A 24,711-nucleotide genomic window follows, 5' to 3' on the forward strand; every position below is an offset into this window, starting at 1 on the left:
CTTAGTTTTTCAAACACCTAAATAATGCATTGTCTTTTCTTTAATTACTCTCTTTTCTTCAAAATTGACATAAATATGCTCTCTTTTCTACCACACTTAATACCTATGTTGTTCTTAGAAAATATCACCAATATTCCCCTGTAAAAACTTTTAAGAGCTAATTAATAAAAATGAAAATTTTCATGTAACCCGGTTAATGTTCAGAATGTCTCCACCAAGTGCGCACTTCTGAATAAAAATGATTCGTGTTCGTCAGGATAGCGGGACCCCTCCCTTTTTTTTCGGAAAAAATATTTCAAAATAAGGTATCTACGCAAAATCATAAGATATTAATGTAGGTAGTGTGATATTATTTTTATTAAACTGTGTAGTACAGAAGTACAATTTAACCCCTAAAGATGTTTCAGTTGTAAAAATCATAATAACTTAAACACACATAATTATAATACTACAATGTGTAAAAACCTTGTAAAATGCGTAACACACCTTATTTAAAAATAAAACATGACCGCAAATACTATGTTAGGATAAGGATAATAATAAAATAATAATTTTAAAACTGCGACTGTATATAAAAATAAATTAATTATCATTGAAACATATAAAATAAGTAATAAACAATGTAGTATTTGCAATAATACTATAGTAAACAATAAGTTACGGTAGGATTTAATTGCCTTGTAGATTAATTTTGGTGTGTATTTAATTTAAAATATAAACGCTTAAGCTTATAATGCTAATTATAAAGGTTAGAGAACAATAGAAAAAAAAGCATTCAATACGGTCATTAGTTAAAATATAACATACGTGTAATAAAAAAATTGCGCAGCAGACATTTATCACAATAATATTTTTGGTATCGTCTTCATCTAGACCTTTAAGAGTACAATAAAAAAAGCAGTAAAGAACGCTTTAATTCAGTCTAGCATTGTCACGAAAAAAATGCTGAATATCGAAAAAAAAAAAAACTAAATATAATAGAGTCTGAAATCACAAACAGCAAAAATCATAAATTCTAAATGGTCCCTTCTAACCTGACGGACACTAGTACAAGCCCTTAGGGAGTAATTAGCGACGTAAAAAATTGAGCGCTTTACCGACATAAAAAAAGTAATGAAATATGCACGCCTCATTTTTACGTAAATTGTGCCGACACTCAGTGTTACAGCTCTATTAAGAAAAATTACTGCCTTTTTCGCTTTTTTACAGCGGTTTTTATTGCTGGGAAAAGTGTTGTTTTTTAAGAGATGGCTGAGATTTTTACGGCTTTTAAATCGCACTGCAGTTTGTATGACTTTTGTACAAAAAATACTCATCGTTTTTTGTACTATTGTAGTACATACCTATCATTGTTACTTTTTTGTTAACAAGACATATTATTCTTCAAGCAAAGCATTTTCACATCAAAAAATCAAAGTTAAAAATAAAAAAAAAGCCATCAAAAAAAGTAGGGTGCCCAACATTAAAAAATATTGAGGACAAGATCGTTACGCAACGTGAAAAAATCGGCCAGCAGTGCATCCAACACAGGAAAACATGTTATTTTTTCTTTTTATAAATAAAAAGGCGACCTAAAAAAAGATTGGAGTCAAGTTCAGTAAAAATGCGTCATTCGGTTACGTTAAGGATTTTGTTTTATTGTGACTCGTACCGTGGGCGTACTGTACTCAGGTACTTGCGCTTTCATTGACGTACTGTGATTGTGTGAGATATGTGCACCTTGTAATACGGGCACACTGTATTTATGACTATTGATAATGTTGATTAAGCGTTTAATTTTAAATAATGTATACGACTTTAAAATATTTTTCGAGTGGTTTTTCAATATGAATATTATGATTAAATTAATATCCAGTAATCCATTAAAAAGTTTAGGAATAACTACTAGTATTTTACTATAATAAGTTATAGAATAGAGTCACTGTGTACTTCCTTAATCACAAAAAGTTATAGCTGAAGAATATTACTAATCAAAACTTAAAATTGAAATAACCAACGAAAATCCATTGACCAACCGTTAAATTATCAACAACCGTTACACTAATCAAAAAACACACACAAATCACACCCACAGTAATTAACACGTACCTAATTAACTAACAAAATTTCATACGTGTAAAACGTGTAAAAAAAGTAAAACCAACCTAAAAGGCTATTAAGTAAACCAACACGACAGGTGTCAAAGTTATAATTATCAACTTATCACAATGTACGGACTGCAATTTGTAAGCAAAGTACCGAGGGTGATATGACAATTAAAAAATTATAAAAGTACTGTTTTTTTGTGTAATTACCAATGTCAGTTGGCGACAAAGGGCTCTTGATTTTAGTGCACGCAAAAGCTATGATATTTTATAAAAAAAAGAGTTTAATTTGCAAAATTGGTGAATAGGGATCCGATACCTAATTGATAACATCTAAATATTGCAAAATATTAGATACAACATATTAAGAATTTGACCACGAGAAGTCGTGGGAGCCGAAGGGGCTTCCTGTACCCAGATAAAAAATATCCTATGTCCGTCTTCTTACCATGTTTATCCTTAATCTCTCTTTTTTCTTGAGATTTTTATTTATGTATGTATGATGACTATTTAAGGACACATTAGTCATAACCAAGAATACAAAGAAATAAATTCTTTAAACAAACGCGTAACGTATTGTTTTTTTTTAATATTTTGCTTTTCTTGAACCTAATGACAAAATCACGATCTCATTATTTTATTATTGTTTGTACGGCTCAATGTTTGCATAAAAGATCACTAGGAGAAATAGCTTGTATAAATAGATTGAAGCCTGAATAAAAAATATATATTCATAAAGGATATGATTCATATTATCCACGGAAAAATTATGCAGTGACATTGTAGGCTTCTTTTTAAATATACCAAATCTAATACTCATTCTGATGTACTAAAAACTTTCATACAGCAAATATTACTTTAACACTTTTCCGACCCAAGACCAGAACTCCTGTGGCCTCATACTCAACAGAAGCTACTTCAAGTAAAAGAGGATACATAATGCCACAATTACAGCTAAGTGAATAATCGCCCAGTAAAAAAATCCAGTTAAAACAACAATAAAAAAAACACAAACAGATTAATACAATTTGAGAAAGCATACATCATATTGATCCCCGTAAACATATCAAGTAAGATTTACAACATAAATAAAATGGCATTAATAAACGCACAAACACAGAAGTCAGTATTGCAAGAAAAATGAATTTTTATAAGAAGTATTTATCGATTCAAGGCGACAATTACTCATCGGTATCTTATTCTGTGAGTCTTTCTTTAAATAAAACCAACCTTGGACAAGAAAGTACTCGTAACTCGTAAACAATGAATAAAAAACATAAATACTTATAAATATAATTGCTGTCTGTTTGTTTAAAAGGGTTCCAAGTGTGTTTAATTTTGTTGGAGCATGATTGTGCAGAATCTTTGTGTTGTAAAGTGCACTACTGTGAGGTTCCTAGTTCCTTCTACTGAAAAAATCACATCAGCACTGACTCTGGTCAGAGTTACTAGTAATTTGGCAAGGGAAGACCGTGATTTTGTAAAAACATAAAGGATTAACTTACGTTATTATTTAACTGACGATAAATTATATTATAATTTTCAGGGCGACTGAAAATAATTATGACAACCGATGACAAGCATAAGATTAGCAATATTTTTGCAATTTGTAATCTTACAGATTTAAAAAATACGTACGTTTTCTTAGTATTACCAATATGTACTGCCAAAATCCTACACTGTATTGAAAGGTAAAATATATTTGGCTGGTCAAAAGTTGTATACTTAGCTACATAAAGCTGTCCGCCCATAGCAATTAATAAGGTCAAATAATTTTTTCTACGTAGCTTTCATTATTATTACAATAGCATAAGAAATGCAGTCGGTCTAACCCAGGTTAATCTTATAAGTAAGGTGACTAATATTGAATATTGCACAACGTAAAGTTCAAAGACTGACGTGGAAATATCAGGGCTTTTACTTTACAAAGGAAAAAGGTCTTCAATTATTGTTTGAACTGAATTGACAGTAAAAGAGAAAAAAGGAACTAAGCCGGCTAGTTTTGCCTATTCTTCAATCTTAACTTGGTCCAAACATTTATATAAACCTAACAGGTTTCAGGTGGTTTCACTGCACCCCGTGCCCGGATTAAATATTTTTTCACCCGTGGATAGTGTAGCTTCCCAAAGAAGTAACTTATCTAATCGGTTCAGTAGTTTCGGAGTCCAGAAAAAATCAAAGAAATAACCTTCTTATAATATTAGTATCTATAGATCGGTCCTTAGATATAGCCCCCAAGGTTCACTTGGTCCTTTGACTTCAATAGTTACTGAAGCCTACAGATGGTCAGTCTTCCTTATCACGAGGGACCTCGCACTGGCCTTGCAGTAGGAATGTATTCAACCGTTTATCACTATGTATTTGATGTAATGATTACTCATTAAAAGATGGCCGTTTACTTGAAAACCACGCATTTGTTTGCGGTGATACGAAATTACAGTTTTTGTTGTCTCGCGTGATGAACTTAGGAAGTGGGCTGTCAACTTGTTTTAAGTAGTTTATGTGAAGGTATGAATTAAGATGTATGTATGTACGTTCTTCTAATATGACTCTTTTGTAATGTTTTATACCTAGTAAACACTATCAGAAGGTACAGCTATGATTTACAGTACCTACATTTTTAACACAACGAATTTTAATGACAATGTAAACCGCAAAAGCTCAAATCAATTTCAATGCCCAATTACCTAACAACAAATTAATTTCTCTCATCACGAACATAATCTAACATCCAATACACTATTTCTAAAAAAAACTACAGTCAATGCAATCCTGAACACAATATACAAATCATTCGCCATCTCTGTTATTCTCGCAAGAGTGAGTGAGAGGCAAACGAGCTAGTTTAGATAGTTGTTAAGATATGGCTATCTCTACCGCCCACGGAATGTCCGTGGTCACCCGACCGAGGGGACTTCCTACTCCAGTGTTGGGACGTACACTGACAATTTTTGTTTATTGTCCTTGTTTGTTGTGTGGTCTTGGTTGGTCACCCTAGTTGCGAATATTTTAGTTTCCGATGAGAAAATAAAATCAACAAAAAGAAGAATAATAAAAAAATATTTTACATTTGAAAAATTTCGGGTTAACTTAGGCCAGAACGTGAAATTAAAAAATGCAAAAGACTTATTTGCAGGTTTTTTTATCTCGTACTCGGTGTATAATTTTTTTTTTTTTGTTAAAAACCTGATAGCTAAAGAGGACACACTATTACCTTTTCTTTCAAAGAATTACAATAGTAGCACCTATTTTTAGCAACTATTGTTATTGCAAAAATATAATATTACTCTCACAGCAATTCTCAATGAAGTGTAATCTGAGAAAAAATGACTCAACAACTTATACATACAAATAGTACATTGCTTGCAAAAAAATACATAAACTGTGTTGGCAACAAAACCTGAGCCTTATGCCAAACATATATTTATGATGCTTATTCTTTTCTAGATAAGCAAATATTCTTTTATACTAGTTGCCAGAATGTTTGAGTATGTTACAGTGCTCGAAATTAAGACAGGTCATTTGAAACTCGCTTTTTAAGTTAGTGTCAAAAATTGTGGATTTTTCAGCCATCTTAGTTGCCAATAATTTAGGTCAAAATTATAAGTGTGTTTTTTATTCATAAAGCGAGAGCGTTCGAATCAGTTCTGTATTTTTTATACATATAAGGTATCACCTACACAAAGATAAGTAATACAATTGTACCTAAGTATGTTATCTGATACACTTAATGTGTTTAAGGTATGTACGTATAATCTACACCAACATGGCCCATTGTGCACACGATCGTCTAAATCTCGACATTATTCAAAAACAGCAACTTTCCAAGCGAAAAAAGCATTTTTTCCTAATTGACACTCTAATTCTACCAGCATTGTCCATACGAACGGACTCAGGACCAATAAAAAAAAAAGCCGGCAGTGGCCATCGGTACTGACCTATGTCAACAAACAGTGACGTGTGCCTGTGTGAGACTGTGCACATGTGTGTGTGTAGACCTCGCAAGAGTATAGAATGCGCAAAAGAATGCATTTTTTGTTTTGCCTTCTAAGCTTGTTGGAATGCAAGGTTTTTGTCCTTTGGAATGAAAATTTGTATTGTTAATGGTGTTTTTCTTGTGAAATGGTAATTTTAAATAGGAAATTATGGTAAGTTTGCAAGAAACTAAATAGGGTTTTTGTTATTGTGTTGATTTATTAACACGGTACTTAATTATAAGATAGATTTAATATTTTCTACATTACAGGTTAGAATATATTTGAATTTGATAAAAATCAATGTCTAAAATCTTCATATGCACGTAATTTAGACGTTTCCTCTTTTTGGTAATTAATTAATTGTACCTAATATTTTTTTCTAACCAAGAACTTTTCCTTTCTATCTCGTCATATCATCGTGACCTATTCGTATTATATATTAGAAATGACGAAAAACTGCAAATCAGTACCTAGGGACTTGTAATTTAACCAAAAGCATTTGTCCCTTAAAAAATATGACTGTCTCATATCCAGACATATCTGTAACAAAATAGGTCTACGATTGAAGTGCTAACAACGAGACAATGACAGGCGCATTCAGATAACCTCATTTCTTTCTGCGATAGCACGCACACATGCGCGGTGCACACACACAGACAAACATGCGACTATCGGGATGAAATCTGAGAACGTCACTTAAAAATAATAGGTTGTGTTTTTTTTTTAGTTTGTCGTTGTGTCTTTTTAATTGTAGTGTGTTTTAGATTTAATGTATTTTTTTATTTAAGGATTTATTTTTTTGAATGATCTCTTTGAGTTTTTAAAGTAGTCGCCAAAGATTGTAAGTACCATCAAAATATTTAATCTTAAGTATTTTATACACTACGACAACGCGTTGCGAATGCTCAGCTCCAATCATCAAAAAATAATACTTTAAAATAATTTCAATAAAAAATATAGACTGAATGACGATCAAAGATCATAAAATCAAACAACAATCATGTCAAATTACAATAAACTCATAATTTTATAAAATTACACCACCTTAATCGAATGTAATGATTTTACCACAACAATAAAGACTCAATAAAAATTATATGTATCAATGTGTGAGTGAATCACACATGTGTGCAATGATATGTATGTGTGTGTGTGTGTGAACGATGATGCAATACCTAATCGTGTTTATCGGAGAAATGACGACGCGGCGTGCATTTTTTATTATGTTATGTAACGACATATGTGCCTGTTTTTATTATTAGATGTCTCGCAATTAACTGTGCATTATAAAGAATAACACTATTATTTAAAACATTGTTTAATATATATGGCATTTGTTTTTGTTACCCAGTTTACGATCTTAATATTACATCGCCTGATGAAGTTGCTTAAACACCAATATTCTTATATTAATTGCTATCATTGTTCTTACGTTATACGGTAGTTACTGATTTACTAAAAAAGGTAGTTTATCACATAAAATACGATACTTCTGTTAGTTTAGAGGTTTCTTAAAACAGCCGTAAAATGTAGACGTTAAATCAAAACGGGTGTAGCAATTTATAAATATTTCGTAATATCGGACTGGAAATAAAGTTTATATCTCATAAATTACATATCAGGGACCTTCGGGTAATAAAAGTAGGTACTAAGAAAGTACAATAAAATTGTGCAGCGATAGTGTCAACGTCTTTGAGTTAAAAATGCAGGAGGAACGCACTTTCAGGGCTAAATGATAAGAATTGTAAAGGCCATTATCACAAAGAAATTACTTGGCAGTGCGACAACTGGTTTGTTTTTTGATTTTTGCAAAATAAGATTATTTTATTTTGCGAATTTTGTGGAAAGTTTTCCTTCACTATGTTTTCTAATTGTTTTTAAATACGTAAAACTTCTTAATTAGAAGGATACATTTTTCACCAGATATACAAACCCTACATAGGTATATTATAATGATGATTTATTGAAAAGCAAGCCAATTTAAGATCTTGTTTTTCCTTTTTTTTATTTCCTTTCTTGCAGTTATTTTTTAATTATTATTATTCTCACATACTTAACTTATCGGCAAAAATCCACTTTTTAAACATTACTCACTTAAAACAAAGCCCATTCTACATCGATAAAAACCTAATCGATATACAAACACTTACCCGATAATAAAAGGCGAAAGAAAAAAGATAAAACGAATGCTTAATTTTCTTATACATTTTCAACAATATTATATTATATGAGGAACAGAAAGTTTCCCGACAATACTATTGTACTTTCGAAGGGACAAAGTAACATTCATACAGTATTCATGTGCGTGCCTGGGTCATGATCACGATCATCGAACTCGCATTTTTAAATCGATTACACCACAATGGGTGCGCGGAATCGATTCCAATTTTTATACTTATTTCCTTTTCCGATTGTATTCGTAATTAATCGGATTGTGTGTTAATAGTTTTTTGTTTTTTTGTTTTCAATGTCACTTTTTTGTGAATTGATTATGCAATGTTTTTTGTTTTAGATTTATTTGCATATTAATGGAGAAATATCTAAGTTTTAAATCCCTTCTAATAGTTATTGTTATAAATCCTATAAAGTACTATATCTTAAGTTATTGCTAATAACCATACAAACATAACAGCTCTAAATAACGCAAATATCCAACTAAACCACAAAATCCCGATAAATCGTGCAAAGAGGAAGATAACGTAATAAAATCGCCATATACGTCCATTGCCGTCCACGTGTAGGCCCATAATAAAAATAAATGGTCTCTGCAAAACGAGAGAGTTCGCTCACCTCCCTAACCTAAGACAAGAGTTTGCGCTTACGCATCACGCACACACGCGCGTTTGTAGGTCGCCACACGTATGCACACACTGCCGACGCACACAGACGAACGACGCCCACATGCGAAAGGGGCGCGTGCGCTGAACAAGTTTAGACAAACGGAAGAAATATTATTCTCTTTTTAGGTACAGCATTTGCTCATTCTATTCTTGAAATATGTATTTTTATGGTTCTCTTTTTGTCGTCGAAATAGGAATAGAAATTGTCGGTGTACGTTTTTATTGTTATGAGTGGCGGTTCGATTTAGATTCTTGAGGTACTTTTCTGAGATTTATGAAGTATTTATGTGTACATGCATATTTTATATATTGCATCTACTTAAGAGATGTACAAAACATGCAAGAAAGGTGTCAATGACATGTTAATTAATAATTTTATATTAAGAAAGTACCTACGTTCCATTTTTTTCTTTTACCTAACTAAAAATATGCTTTTTAGTCTTTACAAACTAAATTTGTAATTAATATAATGCGCAATTTTACTAGTAAACACTATGTCTACGGTAGATAATAACAACAGCGTAATAATCAATTATCCTTAGGTAAGAAAACATTTTCACACTTCCGATAACGCTGATATTACAAAACTTTCGACCTATTTACTTCTAAAACTGTATTATAAAGGTTCTTAAATTACAGGTATGCACTAATAAATACCGATTATTATTGTTTATTTAACAAAAACCGATACCGTAACTTTTGCGTACGTTGCTCTTTGCAATTTTTACGTTTGCACGTGTGTGTAGAGTCTTGACCTACGACAACAATCTTGTATATGTGTGAGTGAGTGTGGGTTGCGTAATTTTTTCAGTGAGTTTGTATTAAAAAATGTATTGTTTATCATTGTTATTTTATACAATGTATTTTGTAATTATATTATAAATTGTGTAACGTATTATTGAATGGGATTTTTTCATTGGAATTGTAGTAAATATTTATTAGAATGTTATTCGTTTATCATCGTGATGCGCGTACGACGTTTCAATACCTACTTATTTTTGTAGGTGTACTGAATTTCAAGTAGCATTTACTTTAGTTCTTGAGTAGGTATTAACTGATCAATGAAAATACGGGTTTTAGTCCGTTTTTTATGCTTATGTTCGTGTTTAATATTTTACCTTACAACAATTTGGCAACGGATTGATTAATAAATGTTTCATTGCCACGTCAGCTGGTTTAATCCTGAAATATGTATCTTTGAGATAAGGAATTATATATCAAAAAGAAGAAAATAATTTCCATAAACTTCTCAAAAACAATACAGCATTGTTTTAAGAGAAATATCATAATTATCTTTATAACAAAGTCGGACTCATGCAAGCGAGTAGTACAAAAGAAGTTTATTTTTAAGATCTGAGCACAAAGTGCTTCGCTGTGCGAGTTTGAAATAATTAAATTTTTATTCACTCAAACTGTATTGAAGCTTTGAAAAAGTTTTTACGATGTTCCTTTTGTTAACGGAAAAATGTTTTTTTGAACAAGTACTTTTATTTATAAAATTACACACTCATTTTTTGTAGCAAAAATACAAAATTCATTTTATTTCTGACTTGTAAAAATAAATAGAGTATTTTATCGAATGTACGTATATTTTATAAAAATGCTTTTTATATTACGAAATATAAGATGTCAATTGAAGTTGAATTATGTAGTTGTGTAATATTCTCAAGTAATTGTGTCCGCCATTTTATTTCTATACTTTTAAAGACACATCTATCATACTTTATAATAAAGTATTTAGAAAATAGAAAGTTCATAAGTTATGTTGCCTTTGGAAGCTTCATCTTTTTATGTTTAAATGCCTACAACATAAATACTAAGGTGCCTAAAAGAAATGTGTTTAGGTATATTAATCAAGATATTTAAAAAAAATGAGATAGGAAATAATAGTTTCGATTGTTGGAATAAAATAAAAATAATATTTGTTTGCAATAAAAGCCGATAATGTTTTGTCAAAAGAAAGTAAATATTTAGGTATAAGCCCGACGGCAAAATGTGGTAAAAGTAGTTATACAATCAATAAAAAATATTACTTATGCTAGTACCTACCTAATAAAAGTGACAGAATTATAATTAACAAAATAAAATTCAACAATAGCTAAATGAATATTCATACATTTTATACTGTTTGAAACTTTACAGTACCTACTTAATAATTATACCATAGCATTTTATTTCACTCCTACCTAAATTAAAAATAGGAAAATATTTCTTTTTGCAATTATAGATAACCTTATTTATAAAAATAAATTACTTATTAAGCCGCTAAGGATTTTAAAAGTTAAATAGTATAGTTACGGAAGCAAAAATACGCAGGTTAATTAATAGTCAAAATCAAAGTGATTTATAAATTCGTGAATTATTCAGATTTGATTAGAAGTAGAAATAAGTAACGTACTCTCGTAAAATCAATAGACAAAACAATTTTATCCTCTTATTCCTAACTTATTGATTAATTAGACAATTCAATCCTCATTCCTCAAAAAAGGTAATTATTTAAAAATTGTAATTTCGCCAAGTTCGCCAAGCTAAATATTTTACTTCCCTCTCTCGAAACTTGAGAAAAAAAAACAAAATGTCACACTGACTTTTACCGCTTTGCACTTTGGTTTAGGTTACTTTCTCTAAGTAAAGACTTAAGTTAAACTAAGTAAACAAGTCTATATAAACTGTTACTTAAACTTTTACTTATCTCATTAAGTTAGGTTAACTGGCGGACAAACAGTTTAAAAATGCTTTTTTTCTTTGAATTTGCAGCATGTTTTTTTGAAGGTTGTTATTTACGAAGTTTAGTTATGAAAATGAAAAAGAATAAATCAATGTTTCTCGCAAAAGTTCCTAAATTTCATTAGTAACATGTTATAAAACAATACATTCTTACATACATACTTTACACATTTTTTATCTGAGACTTTCACAAATCATTAACTTGACGTGAGGTTAATCGAAAGGAACGCTAGCAATTTTTCCTATTTTATTTAATTTTATTTTACCAGCAAATTCCATTAAGATACAGAGAGGAATGTTACCGGAATCTATTGTTTATCTATTCGTTGAGCGGGCAATAAATTGGAAACTAGTTCGTAGAATTACGCAACAAGCTCTTAGCGGCCATTATAATAAAAATAAATACCTGCATTGAAATTTTCTCGATTTACATCCAAATCGATTCCTTAAACTCATCGCACAAATGTCAATCACTCACAAACAGAAAAAAAAAACAAAAGAAAAAAACGAAACGTCACTTCGATGCGTCACATAAGTTTTTTTAAGCAAAGACAAAAAGTTCGTTCGGCCTAAAAACTTTTTATTCGCGATTTTTCAACGCGAAATGTGTGTGTTTACGTCAACATGTATTTTTCAAATGTAAGTGTGCGGCAAAAAAATGGTTGTGCTCGGCTCCGACCGTGGGCGTTCTGTTATAAGTACTATAGTTATAGTAGGCACGGCATGGCATCGTAATGCACTTATGTGTACTCGCTAACTTTTTTATTATAGTCTGTTATATCCAAGCGGTTCCTTAGTTTGAGGCTCGGCGAGAGAATACTTCTTGGTGCTTGTTCTTACGTAATCGCGTTTACTTTTTTCTTATTTTTAATTTGGAACTTTTATTTTTGTATTTGGAATACTTTTTTTCTTTCTTTTTATTTTATAGCTGAGCGTAATATGGCTTGGTTAGTTGCTATGAAAAACTGTGTAGCTGTTATCTCTTTATAATTAATTACGTAGAATTAAGTGTGTCAGTAATACAGATTGTAACTACATAGAAACAAAGTCGGCCATCGCTTTCGAATATAACAATCGCATTTCGCATTCCTTACTACATTTTATTTAAATACCATAGTTCATATTCATAGAAATTATTCTCTACAATCTAAAGAAGAACAAAGTTACTCATTAATCTTCTGAGAAACTTTGCAATAATATTTTTTTCATAAAGTATCAAGATTTTTACACTACAAACCTTTCCTCGATAGTGTGTTGATATGAAATGAATTATTTTATTCTTTCTTTTCATTCTAGCCTGCTTACAATTACATTTAGTTATGCGAAACATGCTCTGGCATATTAGTTTGTATGGCAATAGACATAGGGAAAAATAAGCGTCCATTTAGTATTGATTTCATGGCTTAGCTTACTATTATTTAGAGTAACATATCTTTTTAATCACAGGAATATTTGAAAGACAAAATATGTGGGGCCAAAGCCTATTAGTGGAAGCCCTTTTGAGGCAACTTAAATTAAATGGTGGTACATAATTGACCATAATCCTTGTATACAAAGTAACATTGTTATTGTATATATTTATGTATAAAAATGTATTTATAAAATACAATTGGTTACTTTCTTTATTATTTTAATAAATATCAAGACTGTTTGGTCGCAGTAAGTGATAGTGTGTGAGTGAGAGGGAATGTCCGCAGTTTTTCATTGCTTGTTCGTAAGGCGAAGTTTTTTACCCGATCGTTTTTATATCAGACCTTATTTGATGCTTTCTTGTAGGAAATATTTACTTTTTGTAGTATCTTGGGGCCTATGCCGGTGGTCTTGATTACGACCTGTTTTCTTAGTGTATTTTCTAAGTTTTTAGATGTTCAGTTTAATGGGGATTTGGTTTTAGCGGCGGATTCCTGTTTGTTTTAGCTGTGGTTGTGAAAGTCTGTGATTTGAATATGTTGGTTATTAAGATTGGTAGGGTTGGTTGGTTTATTGTAATTGCTGGAATGATTTAATAGTGTTTTCAGTTAATAACACAACTAATCTTTTCACGCTAAAAGTTCTGAACCAATTGGATTAATAATTGGTACACTAATAGTCTGAAGCCTGGAGCAGGATTGTTAATTTTTATCCGAGTGCACGAAGTAGTTCCCTCGGGATGCAAATAAAACTACAGAGAATAGCCAGTTTCTTCATAATTATGGTGACTTGAATAAAGTATCGTTTTTTGTTTAGAACACATTTCTTTTGTTTTAAATTAGAAGTGAGATTGTGGTCAATCGCTTAGCTTTTGCGGTCAAACCATTGAATCGATTTAGAATTAGATAGATTGAAAGCTGTGATTTAGGAATTTCTATAGTTTGTTCAGAATACAAGTAAAATTGAGAAAAATACTGGCGAAACGTCATAATGATAGTTCCTCTTCAGTTTGAATCTGCTGGATGGATATCGATCAAACCAGGTAGTCATATCGTTTTAATATAATACTAGCTGGTGCACGCGACTTCGTCTGCGCAGGTTTAGTATTTCGAACAATATGTTTACAAATTGTAGCCTATGTGTTATTCTGATGTATAAGCTATATTACTGTAAAGTTTCATTAAAATCCATTCAGTAGTTTTTGCGTGAAAGAGTAACAAACATCCATACATCCATACATCCATACATACAAACTTTCGCGTTTATAATATTAGTAGGATTAGAATAACATACAATCTACTTTTTGTCTATTTACAAGACGTAGAGACACAGATGAAAGAAAGTTTGTAACATATTTGAAAAAAAAAATGACGTGATATATTTTTCACATTTGAATGAAAATCGGTGTGTAAAATATAATTATTCAAAGAACAGCTAATCGTAACCTACCTAACAATGATTTGGTTGCGCACTCAATATCCTACATCTATTGACAACAAACATTTGTAATTTCAGCATTATAAAGGCAATGTACTACAAATATTGCTTATTAAAACAAAAATATTAAAAAGCAATACTTGCATTAATTAATACAACAAAAGTCTTTCAATATTGTCAACATGATAGATAATTAGCAACAAAACAGCGTGAAATAATATAATGAGCAGTTTGACACATCCTTGTATATTTTACTTGGGGTTATTAAAAAAGTTGACAAGAAAAAAGTTCGCAATTTTTTTTTCTGAGGTTCAGTACAGACAATGTCATGAGTAACTTATTTAAAAAATAGTAATCCTAAGATTCATTAAGTCAATTTTATAATTATCTGTTATTGACTACATAAATTACATACACAAAGAGTGTAAGAGGTTATTAAACTACGTACCGAAATCTCTTGCAATATTATTTTAATATGATGCTAGTTTAATCTAAAGAAAACCTGCCACATATTTATGAAATACTAAAAAAGACAAGCAAATCCAATTTCACGAATCACCACTATAATTTATCATGCGTAATTCGTTTGTACACGACAATTTACTTTGTACCGTTTTACTATAATCATTATTGAACTCTAAAAATTGTCCCCTAGGTACGTAGGATACTTAGAACCTATCCAACCGTTGGATGTCACAAATAAGGGGGTAGGTAATGACTGCTTGAGGACTAACGAACGATTATTGTCAATTTAACTGTCGGTAAGTCCTCACTTATTACGGAATTGCGGAATTCGTCGATATTGCATTGTGTGATTTCGAAATATTTTTTTTTGTTAATTAGGTAGTCATTTTTAAAATGTCCTGAAATCGTGAATATTAAACTACATAATTAAGTACCTATCCAGAAAATACCAATGGATATTTTTAATCTGGACGCAGTAAAAGCCGCTGGCAAAAACTAGTCATCAAATTATTGCTTAATATGTATGATTTTCAGATACGTTGGTTTTCTATACCAATAAATATCCCACATATAACTATATTTCTACATTTCAGCAAGACAGAGGCACAATAAGAGAAAATGACTCGATATTCCAACCGTCTCCAAGAAGGTAGGTAAACAAAAAATATGGAGGGCAAAGCGAATAAGCTAAGAACCATTTGAGTCGAGATCGTAGAATGGTGTTCGTTAGTATCTTTTAATTTCAGCTAATTTTTATCTTACAACGACGACTCCTTTTTTACTCTGCAGCGAGCCATTAGCTGAGATGTAGTTGGAACGAAAATTTTGATACTTTGGAGGAAAAAAACATTTATGCTTTTCCACTTTCGAAGATTTTTTATATTTTATTTTCTTAAGTATTTTTTTTGTATTCAGTAATTTTGTGAGCTAATACGCAAAAGATATCATGAACTGTCAAGTTGAGACTTTTAATGTTACATAAGATTTGTGAGTAAAATAAACTCAACAGTAAGTATAATATTCGACATAAAATGGAAAGTGCAATAACCATAAATACAAATCAGTTCTATGTAATAGCTAGGTATTTATAAATAATATTTCTATCCATAATCCTGTAGGCTTCTTTATGCGGTTTTATCTTCTTCATAAAAAACTGTACTCCTGAATAACTCAAGTTTGTAAGTTTGTATACTCTGATTTCAAGAACGACGAATTTAAGAAATAATATTTAAGTGTTAGATAGTCTATGTTTTGAGAAAGGCAATTTATGTAGTTCCGATAGCCACTAGTGGAAGCTAGTAACAAAAAAATAGTAATATTCTTCCCTCACTTTCAATATAAACAAGTTTTTTTTCTCTCATTTGGTAAAGCGGTATAGTAGTAGATAGACTAAAGAAAACATACAGACAACCCTATCGTAGATATTATTTACGACATATTTCTAAACCAATATGGAAATTATTCTTATTGCAATATAGAGTTTACGTCATACTAGTCATAATAATTATAAGAAAATTTATTGAGGCGCTAAACATACTTAGTTCCTTTACAAGAAATAACTAGCAATGTGGTATTATTATATTTTAAAAGGTTCGCTGTATAATTTTATTCATATCTATGCCATAATTGAAATTATAAGTTTTTAATTTGCAATTTTTATTATTATTCGTTTATTTTGTACGGTTTGTTATCAATTTTACCGTTATGTCAATTAAACTTTATTAAGAAGCTAATTGAAAATATAATTGGTATGTTGACACGCGCTGCAATTTTTTCGCATTTAGAAAATTTCTGTACGTAATTATAGTTTTTTTTATCAAAACCGTTAAAGAAGTAATTAGTTACTGATTATATTTTCCGTTACTTTTTAAGTGAGATTGCGTAGTAAAAAGTCATAAGTATTATGGTTACGAAACATTTTAACTAACCTGATAATTTGGCTTTTTATTCAAACTACTTTACTTTTGTTATTACAAAAAAAATACAACAAGTTATTCAAGTATCAAGATCGTTTCGTCGTACTTGCTTCAGAAGAAATCTAATTTTTGCCGAGTTTTTCTCTTATTCCGCCGGCCCCCGGAGGGCGGTGTTTTCCCGCCAATTTGTGTGTGCTTGTGAAAATTTAACCGTTGTCATGTCGCACCGTTTCACTTCATGTTAATGAAGTGTTATTCGTGCTAGCCTCTTGTTTGCTTTTCATATTTTTAAAGAAAAATATGTAAAAAAAAAGTTTTTTTTTCTTTTTAAGAATCCAGATATTTTTTACTTATTTTATTGATCTGTCCCAGTATCAATGTCATAAATATTTTAAAGGACCATAATAAAAAAAAGATCAAAAATAAATTATTCAAACTCCAAAAAACGGGCAGGTGTCGTATCGCCACAAAAAACGGTGTTTTTACGGCCACTAAGAAAACTTTTCTAATAATGTCTCGAGTTAAGAGTGTCTTGTCGCTAATTGCGAAATAAATTTTGCAAGTTTTAACCAAAAAACTCGCTCTCTTATGAGTTACGAGCGAACGAAAAAAAGATTATGGCGAGCCGTGAAAGAAAAATGTTCGTGGCTGCAGCGTCCCGTATTCATAGGCGTCCTACCTACTTAATCATATGATGTATTAACCCATTCTTAGTACTGGAACTTGCAGGAAATACATATGGCCAGAAAAAAAATTGGTTGCCTATCACCAATTTCTTTCATGTTGTTAGACAGACAAACACGTACGTTATTCAAAATAGGTGAAAAAACTGGTTTATTTGGGAGCAATCTGGCGTGAAAGTATATTGTACAAAACGATATAAAAACTCATTTACAAACAGAGAACCCTGTTAGGTACTAAAGTTTTTCAAGTCTTAAAAGTAGATTAAAATAAATGACTCATATATATCGAATGTTACCTTACAAGTCCTGAGATCATGTCAAGTGAGATACAGGTTGACATATGTATTACTGATTTTAGTTGAAAATTAATAGGAATGTCAGTTATTTTGTTACTTATAAGCGTAACTGAATGTTATTATTAATAGCGAACACTATTATAATGAAACTGTTACACGTGCTATTATGACAGCAGAACTTTAAACATAATTAGTGTTGTAAAAATATTGACCTACTTAAAAACCGTATATTTATGAGTATTTTTTTTTATAGTAAAGGTCTCACTATCAATTATAACCAAAAAATGGCTTATCGTAAAAACTAGCTTTCTGTACCAATATCAACTGATATTGGAAATACTACTTAGGCAAAAACCTAAGAGATTGATTTAGAGTATTGGTCAGTCTTTAATCACCTGATTTGTAGTTTTATTGGTCAGTAATTAAAGTTCTGTTGTTTTCATTTGATTAAATGATTACTTTGATATATAAATAAAACCTTAGATATTCAGTGCAGATATCGGGTGTTTTATAGGTTCAACTGGCAAAGAAACATAAATACTATTTCTGCCAATTTCATTATGTTTTCCTAGTAGTAACCATAGCTGCAACAGCTAAATTACAAATCTTGGCCAAATAAAAAAGCATAGAGAATTTCAATGCCAAAAAACGGTCGTCAAAATCCGCACTATGAATACGGCAAAAATGGGTTAAGGAAAATTACGGGAGATAGGAGAAAAGTGGTAAAAATTACCAAACGGGATGGGGTGATAGCACCATTTGACGTCATTATAAATGCCACTGTGTTGTGACGTCACGTTCTGATACAAGGGGTGAGTTTTAATATAAATAACCAGTCTGTTTTTGATACGAAAGGTGATTTTTTGCTGCTGTAGAAAATTGTATATATAAACATTTATCGCAGTTTTTAGATTTTATCAAAACATTTTTGAAATCTTCTACTCTATTTTTAAATGGTGTACAAAAAAATATAATTACGTACTAAAATTGCTCAATACACTAGTAAACTAATTATGCCCTAAATTTTGTTCAAGGTATAATTGAACCGCTTGAAGAATAAAGATTTTTGTGAGTTCTATCGTGGCAACAAGAATACTACAAAAAATAGGCACCAAGAAGCTGTTAAAGGAAATCGTATCTTTATAATGAACCAATAAGGTTCATTTTGAATGTTTGACTATTTCTAGACTGGTGGTAGCACTAACAAATTTTAATATAACCGCGGAAAATTTCCCTTAAAACATTATTACCGATTCATGGAATAATCGATGACATACATTATTCAGTTAAAACCTATTAAAAAGATATTGAAATTTTGTTAACCTTCCTACAGTCAACATTTAGTATATCTACCTACGTAGTTTATTTTAGTTAGTCTTTCAAAATTGTTATTTTTACTTTAGGACTGACATGAAACGCTTCTGTTTTGAAAAGAGTTACTTCCCAAGGCCCACTCCTTGGAACCATGAACTACTGACTATTGATATACCGCAAGAACCTAAAATAATTGTATACGAAATAACAACTAAAAAAAATGTATTTTATGGTCCTTACAGACTTACAGCTTTGTGTTCTGTCTACAAATAGTATAAAGAGATAAAGATTTTGAGTTTTTAAAGCTATAGGGGTAATTCATGGATCTATTAAGCTGAGTGATAATTATTGTTCTAATTAAAAAACATGTTATTCAATTGTGCGTGCCATAGGTTATTTTATCCCGGTACGATACTTAGGTACGTAAAACTTAAATGTGATCTCATAACCAATGCTCACTCAAAAACCTTTCTCAATCAAAAAGTCACATTATTAAGTACAACCAATAAAAAAGCTTCGGCCATCACACCTAACAAGCTTCCATCGATCTACTTCATAAAAGGCATAAAAAAGTCTTAGAGACTATGAAGGATCTTTCCAAACCTATTAACTTTAAAAGCTGGCTGGTCATTATACTTCTTTTTTTAAACGGTCTCCCGTCCTACCCCCCTCCCCTTTAGAACACTTTTCATAATTACCGCTCCCTACCTCCCCTTGTTACAAGATGTTACAGTTAGAATCGTTTAAAAAAAAAACAATTTCATTATCTTTGCTGCTGTGATTTTAAATTCGCGAGTTCGTTTTTCTTTTTTTGAAAAGTTTTCTCTTTTTGAATTGAGTTATTCTGTGCTCTTTTATGTAATAGAACTACTTACTACTTAGTAATATTGTAACGTTACTTTCGTACTATATTTATGTTAGACTAGTTATGATCGGCGGGTACACTCAGTTTTGAAATAACTTCCAGACACAGTCAGGAGATTTTAAAAATATGTAGTTGTATACGCTTCCCTTAAAACCAATTAAGCGTTATGTAATCATATACTTATTACGTTAAGTCTTAACAGATGATTAAAGGATAAAATTAAGTATGAAATACTCCAGGTATGAAAACGCGCCTTTATGTAGGTAAAAATAGGTCATTGATTTATAAGGCGATGACTAACCTACTTAGAAAAAAAAGACTATATTTATTGCAGGTTCTAAGCCAAGCTCAGTTCACTGTTAATAAAAATAGATCAAAGACTTAGCCTGTTCAATCTTTATATCGGTCAAAGGGCTTTCGAGGTAAAGAAGAAAAAATACAACCTAGGAATACGGCGTGATATCATAAATATTTTAAAACGCTTGAAGTTCCAAAACCGCATCTTTTAATGTCTTAAAAGTTCCAAAAAGAATCTCTTAACATACGCATTCTTTTTCAGCGCCAATAAATAAAACCGACCGCATACGAAAACGCGAAAAAAAGCAAACTTCTAAAAACCCAAACACTCTTCATTCGTCATTAAAAGCATTTTTAAAACAATATTTATACTTAAAAGGGGCCGCACAACAAAAACTAAGACAACTTAACTGAATTGATTTATACGAAAAACGTACAGCCAAAGTACAGTCGCAAGCAAAATAAACGGAACAAAAAAAACTGAAACACATGTCGTAGTAAGACGGCGAACGTCAAAATCGTCTCAATTTCGAAACGAAAAACAATTGCTATTTGAATTTTAAATTCGACTCGGTCATTTTCGGTGGATTTTTTCGGAAAGCGGTACTATAATAAATCTAGAGGCAATAACGATAAATTCATTGCGAATCGACATGCAAATGTTGAAGGATTTTTTTCGACAATGTATATCGTACTTTTGTTTTGTGTATCGGAAACTATGGAGCTGCCCGTTTTGGTTGTGACTGTACTTTTTTGGGTGTCGGATATTTAGAGTGAAGGGTTGTTGAAAAAACATGTTTGTTTTTCACCTTCAAATGTAAGGAAAAACATTGTGTCCGTCTGTCATTCGAATAATACTTCAACATACTTCTAACATGTCTTTCATATTTTATTAAGAACATGTAGGTGAGTAAAAATACATCATTTTAGTAAATGAATATTGTTGAAATAGGTTTTGTACTTAGTAACCTACGTCATTTTCATGTGTCTACGACTTGTGACGGCCTTAATTTGTACCTCTAAACACTAATTACTATAGCTTTGTATCAGATAGTTTTTACAATATCACAGGGCACCTATTACATGACTATGTTTTTTTTTGTAAATTCCCCTACTAGAAATAAAATAAAGAAAAATAATAACGGTCATTAGAAAGAATTTCTTTACAATATTTTTGATACATTGACCAGAATTTTGAAGTCGAATATTTTTTGACCGACTCAACAGTTTTCGTCGGCGCCGCCCACAAAAGATCAAGTACCCGACTTCGTACAAAGAGTGTAGTTTTTATTTTGTCGGAGTACACTTTTCCGCTTCGTCCGACGTGGCGGGCTCTTTATTTTTTTCAAGCACCTGTGCTTTTTTGCGTTATTTACATGACTGTAGATTTTTAAAATGTACGCAGCCCCGTTTTTGTAACAGTTTCAAGTAAAAATGTGCTCGGATTTTTTTTTCGCGTAATTTACGATTAGTTCTTGTAAAAATGTTAAGTTGTGTAAGGATTTATTGTTGGTTTTTATTTTACTTCCTCTTCTACTTTTCTGTTTAATTTACATAGCTTAGTCTGTAACTTTTGTGTAATAGTTAACATTCTATCTTATTTAGTAAGACTTCCTTCTACTATTTCAAAATACAAGCAGTAGGCTACGTATAAAGTATCACTTGCCTAACATTTTTTTTTAAATGCTGGCAAAAAATCTAGACCAAAAAATCATTATTTAATCCGATATCAGCGTACTATAAAATTACAACAATAAAATGCAGATGCATAACATCCCGTAACAAGTACTTCCTGACTTATCATACGCCACCTTGTACGCAGATGGTAACAGAATTAAAAAACAAAAAACAAAATGGCGCTCGGATCTCGATTAAATAAATTGTTAACACGCCCGCGGCGTTTTATCGCAAGATTTTTTATCTTACTCGATTCTATGCGAAAACGCTTCCTCAGTAATGAATATGCAACATTTAGATTGAACCTAGATACTTTATAGTTCCTGTAATATAAAAAAAGAACGCCTCACGCCACCCACTGCTTAGATCCACGATAAAACACTTTAGTACTAGATAAAGTTGTATTTATTAGACCTTACGCTAGTGGGAATTTTAATAAAAATTAAAACTCACCTTAAAATTTAAGTAATAGCTATTGGTATAGTGACCAATACCCAGTTTATTGGGGGACTCGATTAAGCGACTGTGTATGAAGAACATTCTATGACCGTCAATCAAGAACTAAAAAACTGGAAATAAAAAGTAAAAAATAAAAACAATTAAAATAAAAAATAAAGACAGCATTTATTCATCAGAAAATAAAAAAATAATAAAAAACAAAATACGCTAAAATTATAAAAAAATTTGGAACACGTTTGAAATGATCAGACACAGTCGCCGCCGCGGGTCCCCTACTTTTGGAAGATAACAATACACATTGAAACAGATGCCAACTCACTCGCTGAAGTGTCGACCAGCACTCCTCTAGGGTTCTCTCACTGATGCTCTGCCCTGACCGCGCTTGTTGCTGTAGGAAAAATGAGAAATTAGCCCCAAATTACCAAATACTCTCATCTAGTATCTGAAACCCTTAGTAATGCCATTCGAGACTGTCGTGAATAAAACTAAAATTACAAAAATAAAATCGTGAAAATAACGAAGAGTTTCAGACACTATTTTAGTTTTTCGTTAATAATATAAAAGCGTAATGTATTAAAAACAAAACTGAAATGTATTTTTATGAAAGTTCGAAGAAGAAAGATTTGTTATTTTTTTCGACTATGAATAATAATGAGCTTCGTACTTTCTTTTTAGAAAATAAAGATAAAGTTACGATGTAATAATGTTTAATGGAATAGAAATAAAATAGAAAAATGAAGCTCACTATTGAGAAAATGGTTCTATGAAAACTCATTTAAATGAATTATGTTTTATTACAAAAAGTGGGTACTTGAATAAGTGAAGGTACTATAATTTTGCGCTATTTCGTTGGGTGTTCATTCAATTAAAAATTACGTTTAAACCATAGGATAGAATGTGAATATGTTAGAATGTATAAAATATTTTCTCAGGTTCTTTTTTAAGTTTTCATAGCACTCTCATGTGTAGAAGATGGAAAGAAAGAAAAAATAATAATTACATCGATATTGAGGCTATTCAGGACATTTACCAGAGCGAAGGGTAACATCGCGTTGCGATCACCGAGCGGCGTCTCCCCGGTCGGCGACTGTTGTTGAGGCTGCATGCGTAAACAAACAAACACACATTAATTTCCTTTATTACTAAAAAAAACATAAAAAAAACTAAAATTCCGAAAATAAATAAACTTCCATGTTAGAAAATAAATATCAATTATGGTGTTCCATTTTCGAAATTTTAGTTTAGTGATGCTTCTTTTTATGAAAATAAAAATGTGCAATGGATCGAAAAAAGGTGGTTGCAATTTGTCAAATGGTTTTAGTACAAGTGATGTTAGACAAAATTGACAAGCAATGATTTGAAAAAGATGGAGTTCGGCATTCCTATAATGTTAAAACCATCTAAATACTAAACATAGCAACGTTTTAAGCAATTCAAAGGTTAGGTTAACCCATAACTTAAATTAGTAAAAAACAAAAATAAAACTTACCCAAACTAGGATTGTTACCAAAAACTACACAACACTTCGTGCACATGCTGTTAACCAATGGTTAAAAAACGAAAATTAAATTAAAAAGACGCTAAACATCCGTTAAAAAGAACAATGTCCACTGAGAAACTTCTATAAGAATTATTTATATTGCCTTATAGGTACTTCTTAGGTAGTGTATAAGTAATCATAAGTTCTATAAGAGCTTTGCTGCATTTTACTGGTCATTAATAGATTCAATTCATCGATACATTCAGTATTTTCATTAGAGGAAATTAAATGAAGGAAACATTAAGAATATTCTCAGTAAAACCTTAATCATATAACAATGGACAAAGTCTTGAAAGCGCAACGAAAAAAACTAAAAGCGCGAAAAAATTCGCAGCCAAAAAAATTTTTAGTAAAAAATGAGAAACTAAAAATTTAAAAAACCAAGGACAGACACAACATTTAGAGTTAAAAATGTATTTACATCGATATTATTGAGTGTTGATAGTAAATTTACCAGCGCAAACGGTACGAGTGATCTCTCACTCATGGTTGAGTCGGCTGAAGGTGACTGCTGTTGCTGCTGTCATCCAAGATGCGGCGTGAAAGAGATACAGTGGTGAGTCAATATTTTTTCCTTTTTTAGTTTTTTTTTGAGACAGTTTCAGAGTCAAGATTTAAAGATTATGTTTCCTGCTATATTGAGATGTGTTATTTCTAAATAGTCTATGTATTTTGCGAATCGCTTGGTAAGAATCGAACCCACAATGACGACATGAGAGTTTTA

At 31.1% G+C, this 24,711-nt stretch overlaps 1 protein-coding gene across 16 annotated transcripts in view; it reads right to left on the minus strand.

Annotated features, from left to right (window-relative positions):
- Positions 1-24,711, minus strand: part of LOC110375050 (zinc finger protein 135) — a 107,622-nt gene that overhangs the window by 33,633 nt on the left and 49,278 nt on the right. For 5 of the 16 annotated variants that reach the window (XM_049849562.2, XM_049849567.2, XM_049849556.2 and 2 more), the window contains exons 3-5: positions 24,409-24,507; positions 23,448-23,546; positions 22,743-22,835 (exon numbers count right to left, since the gene is read on the minus strand). The exons of 1 other annotated variant lie outside the window; for it this stretch is intronic. In XM_049849562.2, the coding sequence (XP_049705519.1) occupies positions 22,743-22,835; positions 23,448-23,546; positions 24,409-24,507 (291 nt within the window). The remainder of the gene's footprint in view (positions 1-22,742; positions 22,836-23,447; positions 23,547-24,408; positions 24,508-24,711) is intronic. 10 more of the 16 variants (XM_049849566.2, XM_021333015.3, XM_049849568.2 and 7 more) reach the window with 9 other exon arrangements.

Source organism: Helicoverpa armigera, chromosome 26, assembly GCF_030705265.1.
Source record: "Helicoverpa armigera isolate CAAS_96S chromosome 26, ASM3070526v1, whole genome shotgun sequence".
Classification (NCBI taxonomy): domain Eukaryota; kingdom Metazoa; phylum Arthropoda; class Insecta; order Lepidoptera; family Noctuidae; genus Helicoverpa; species Helicoverpa armigera.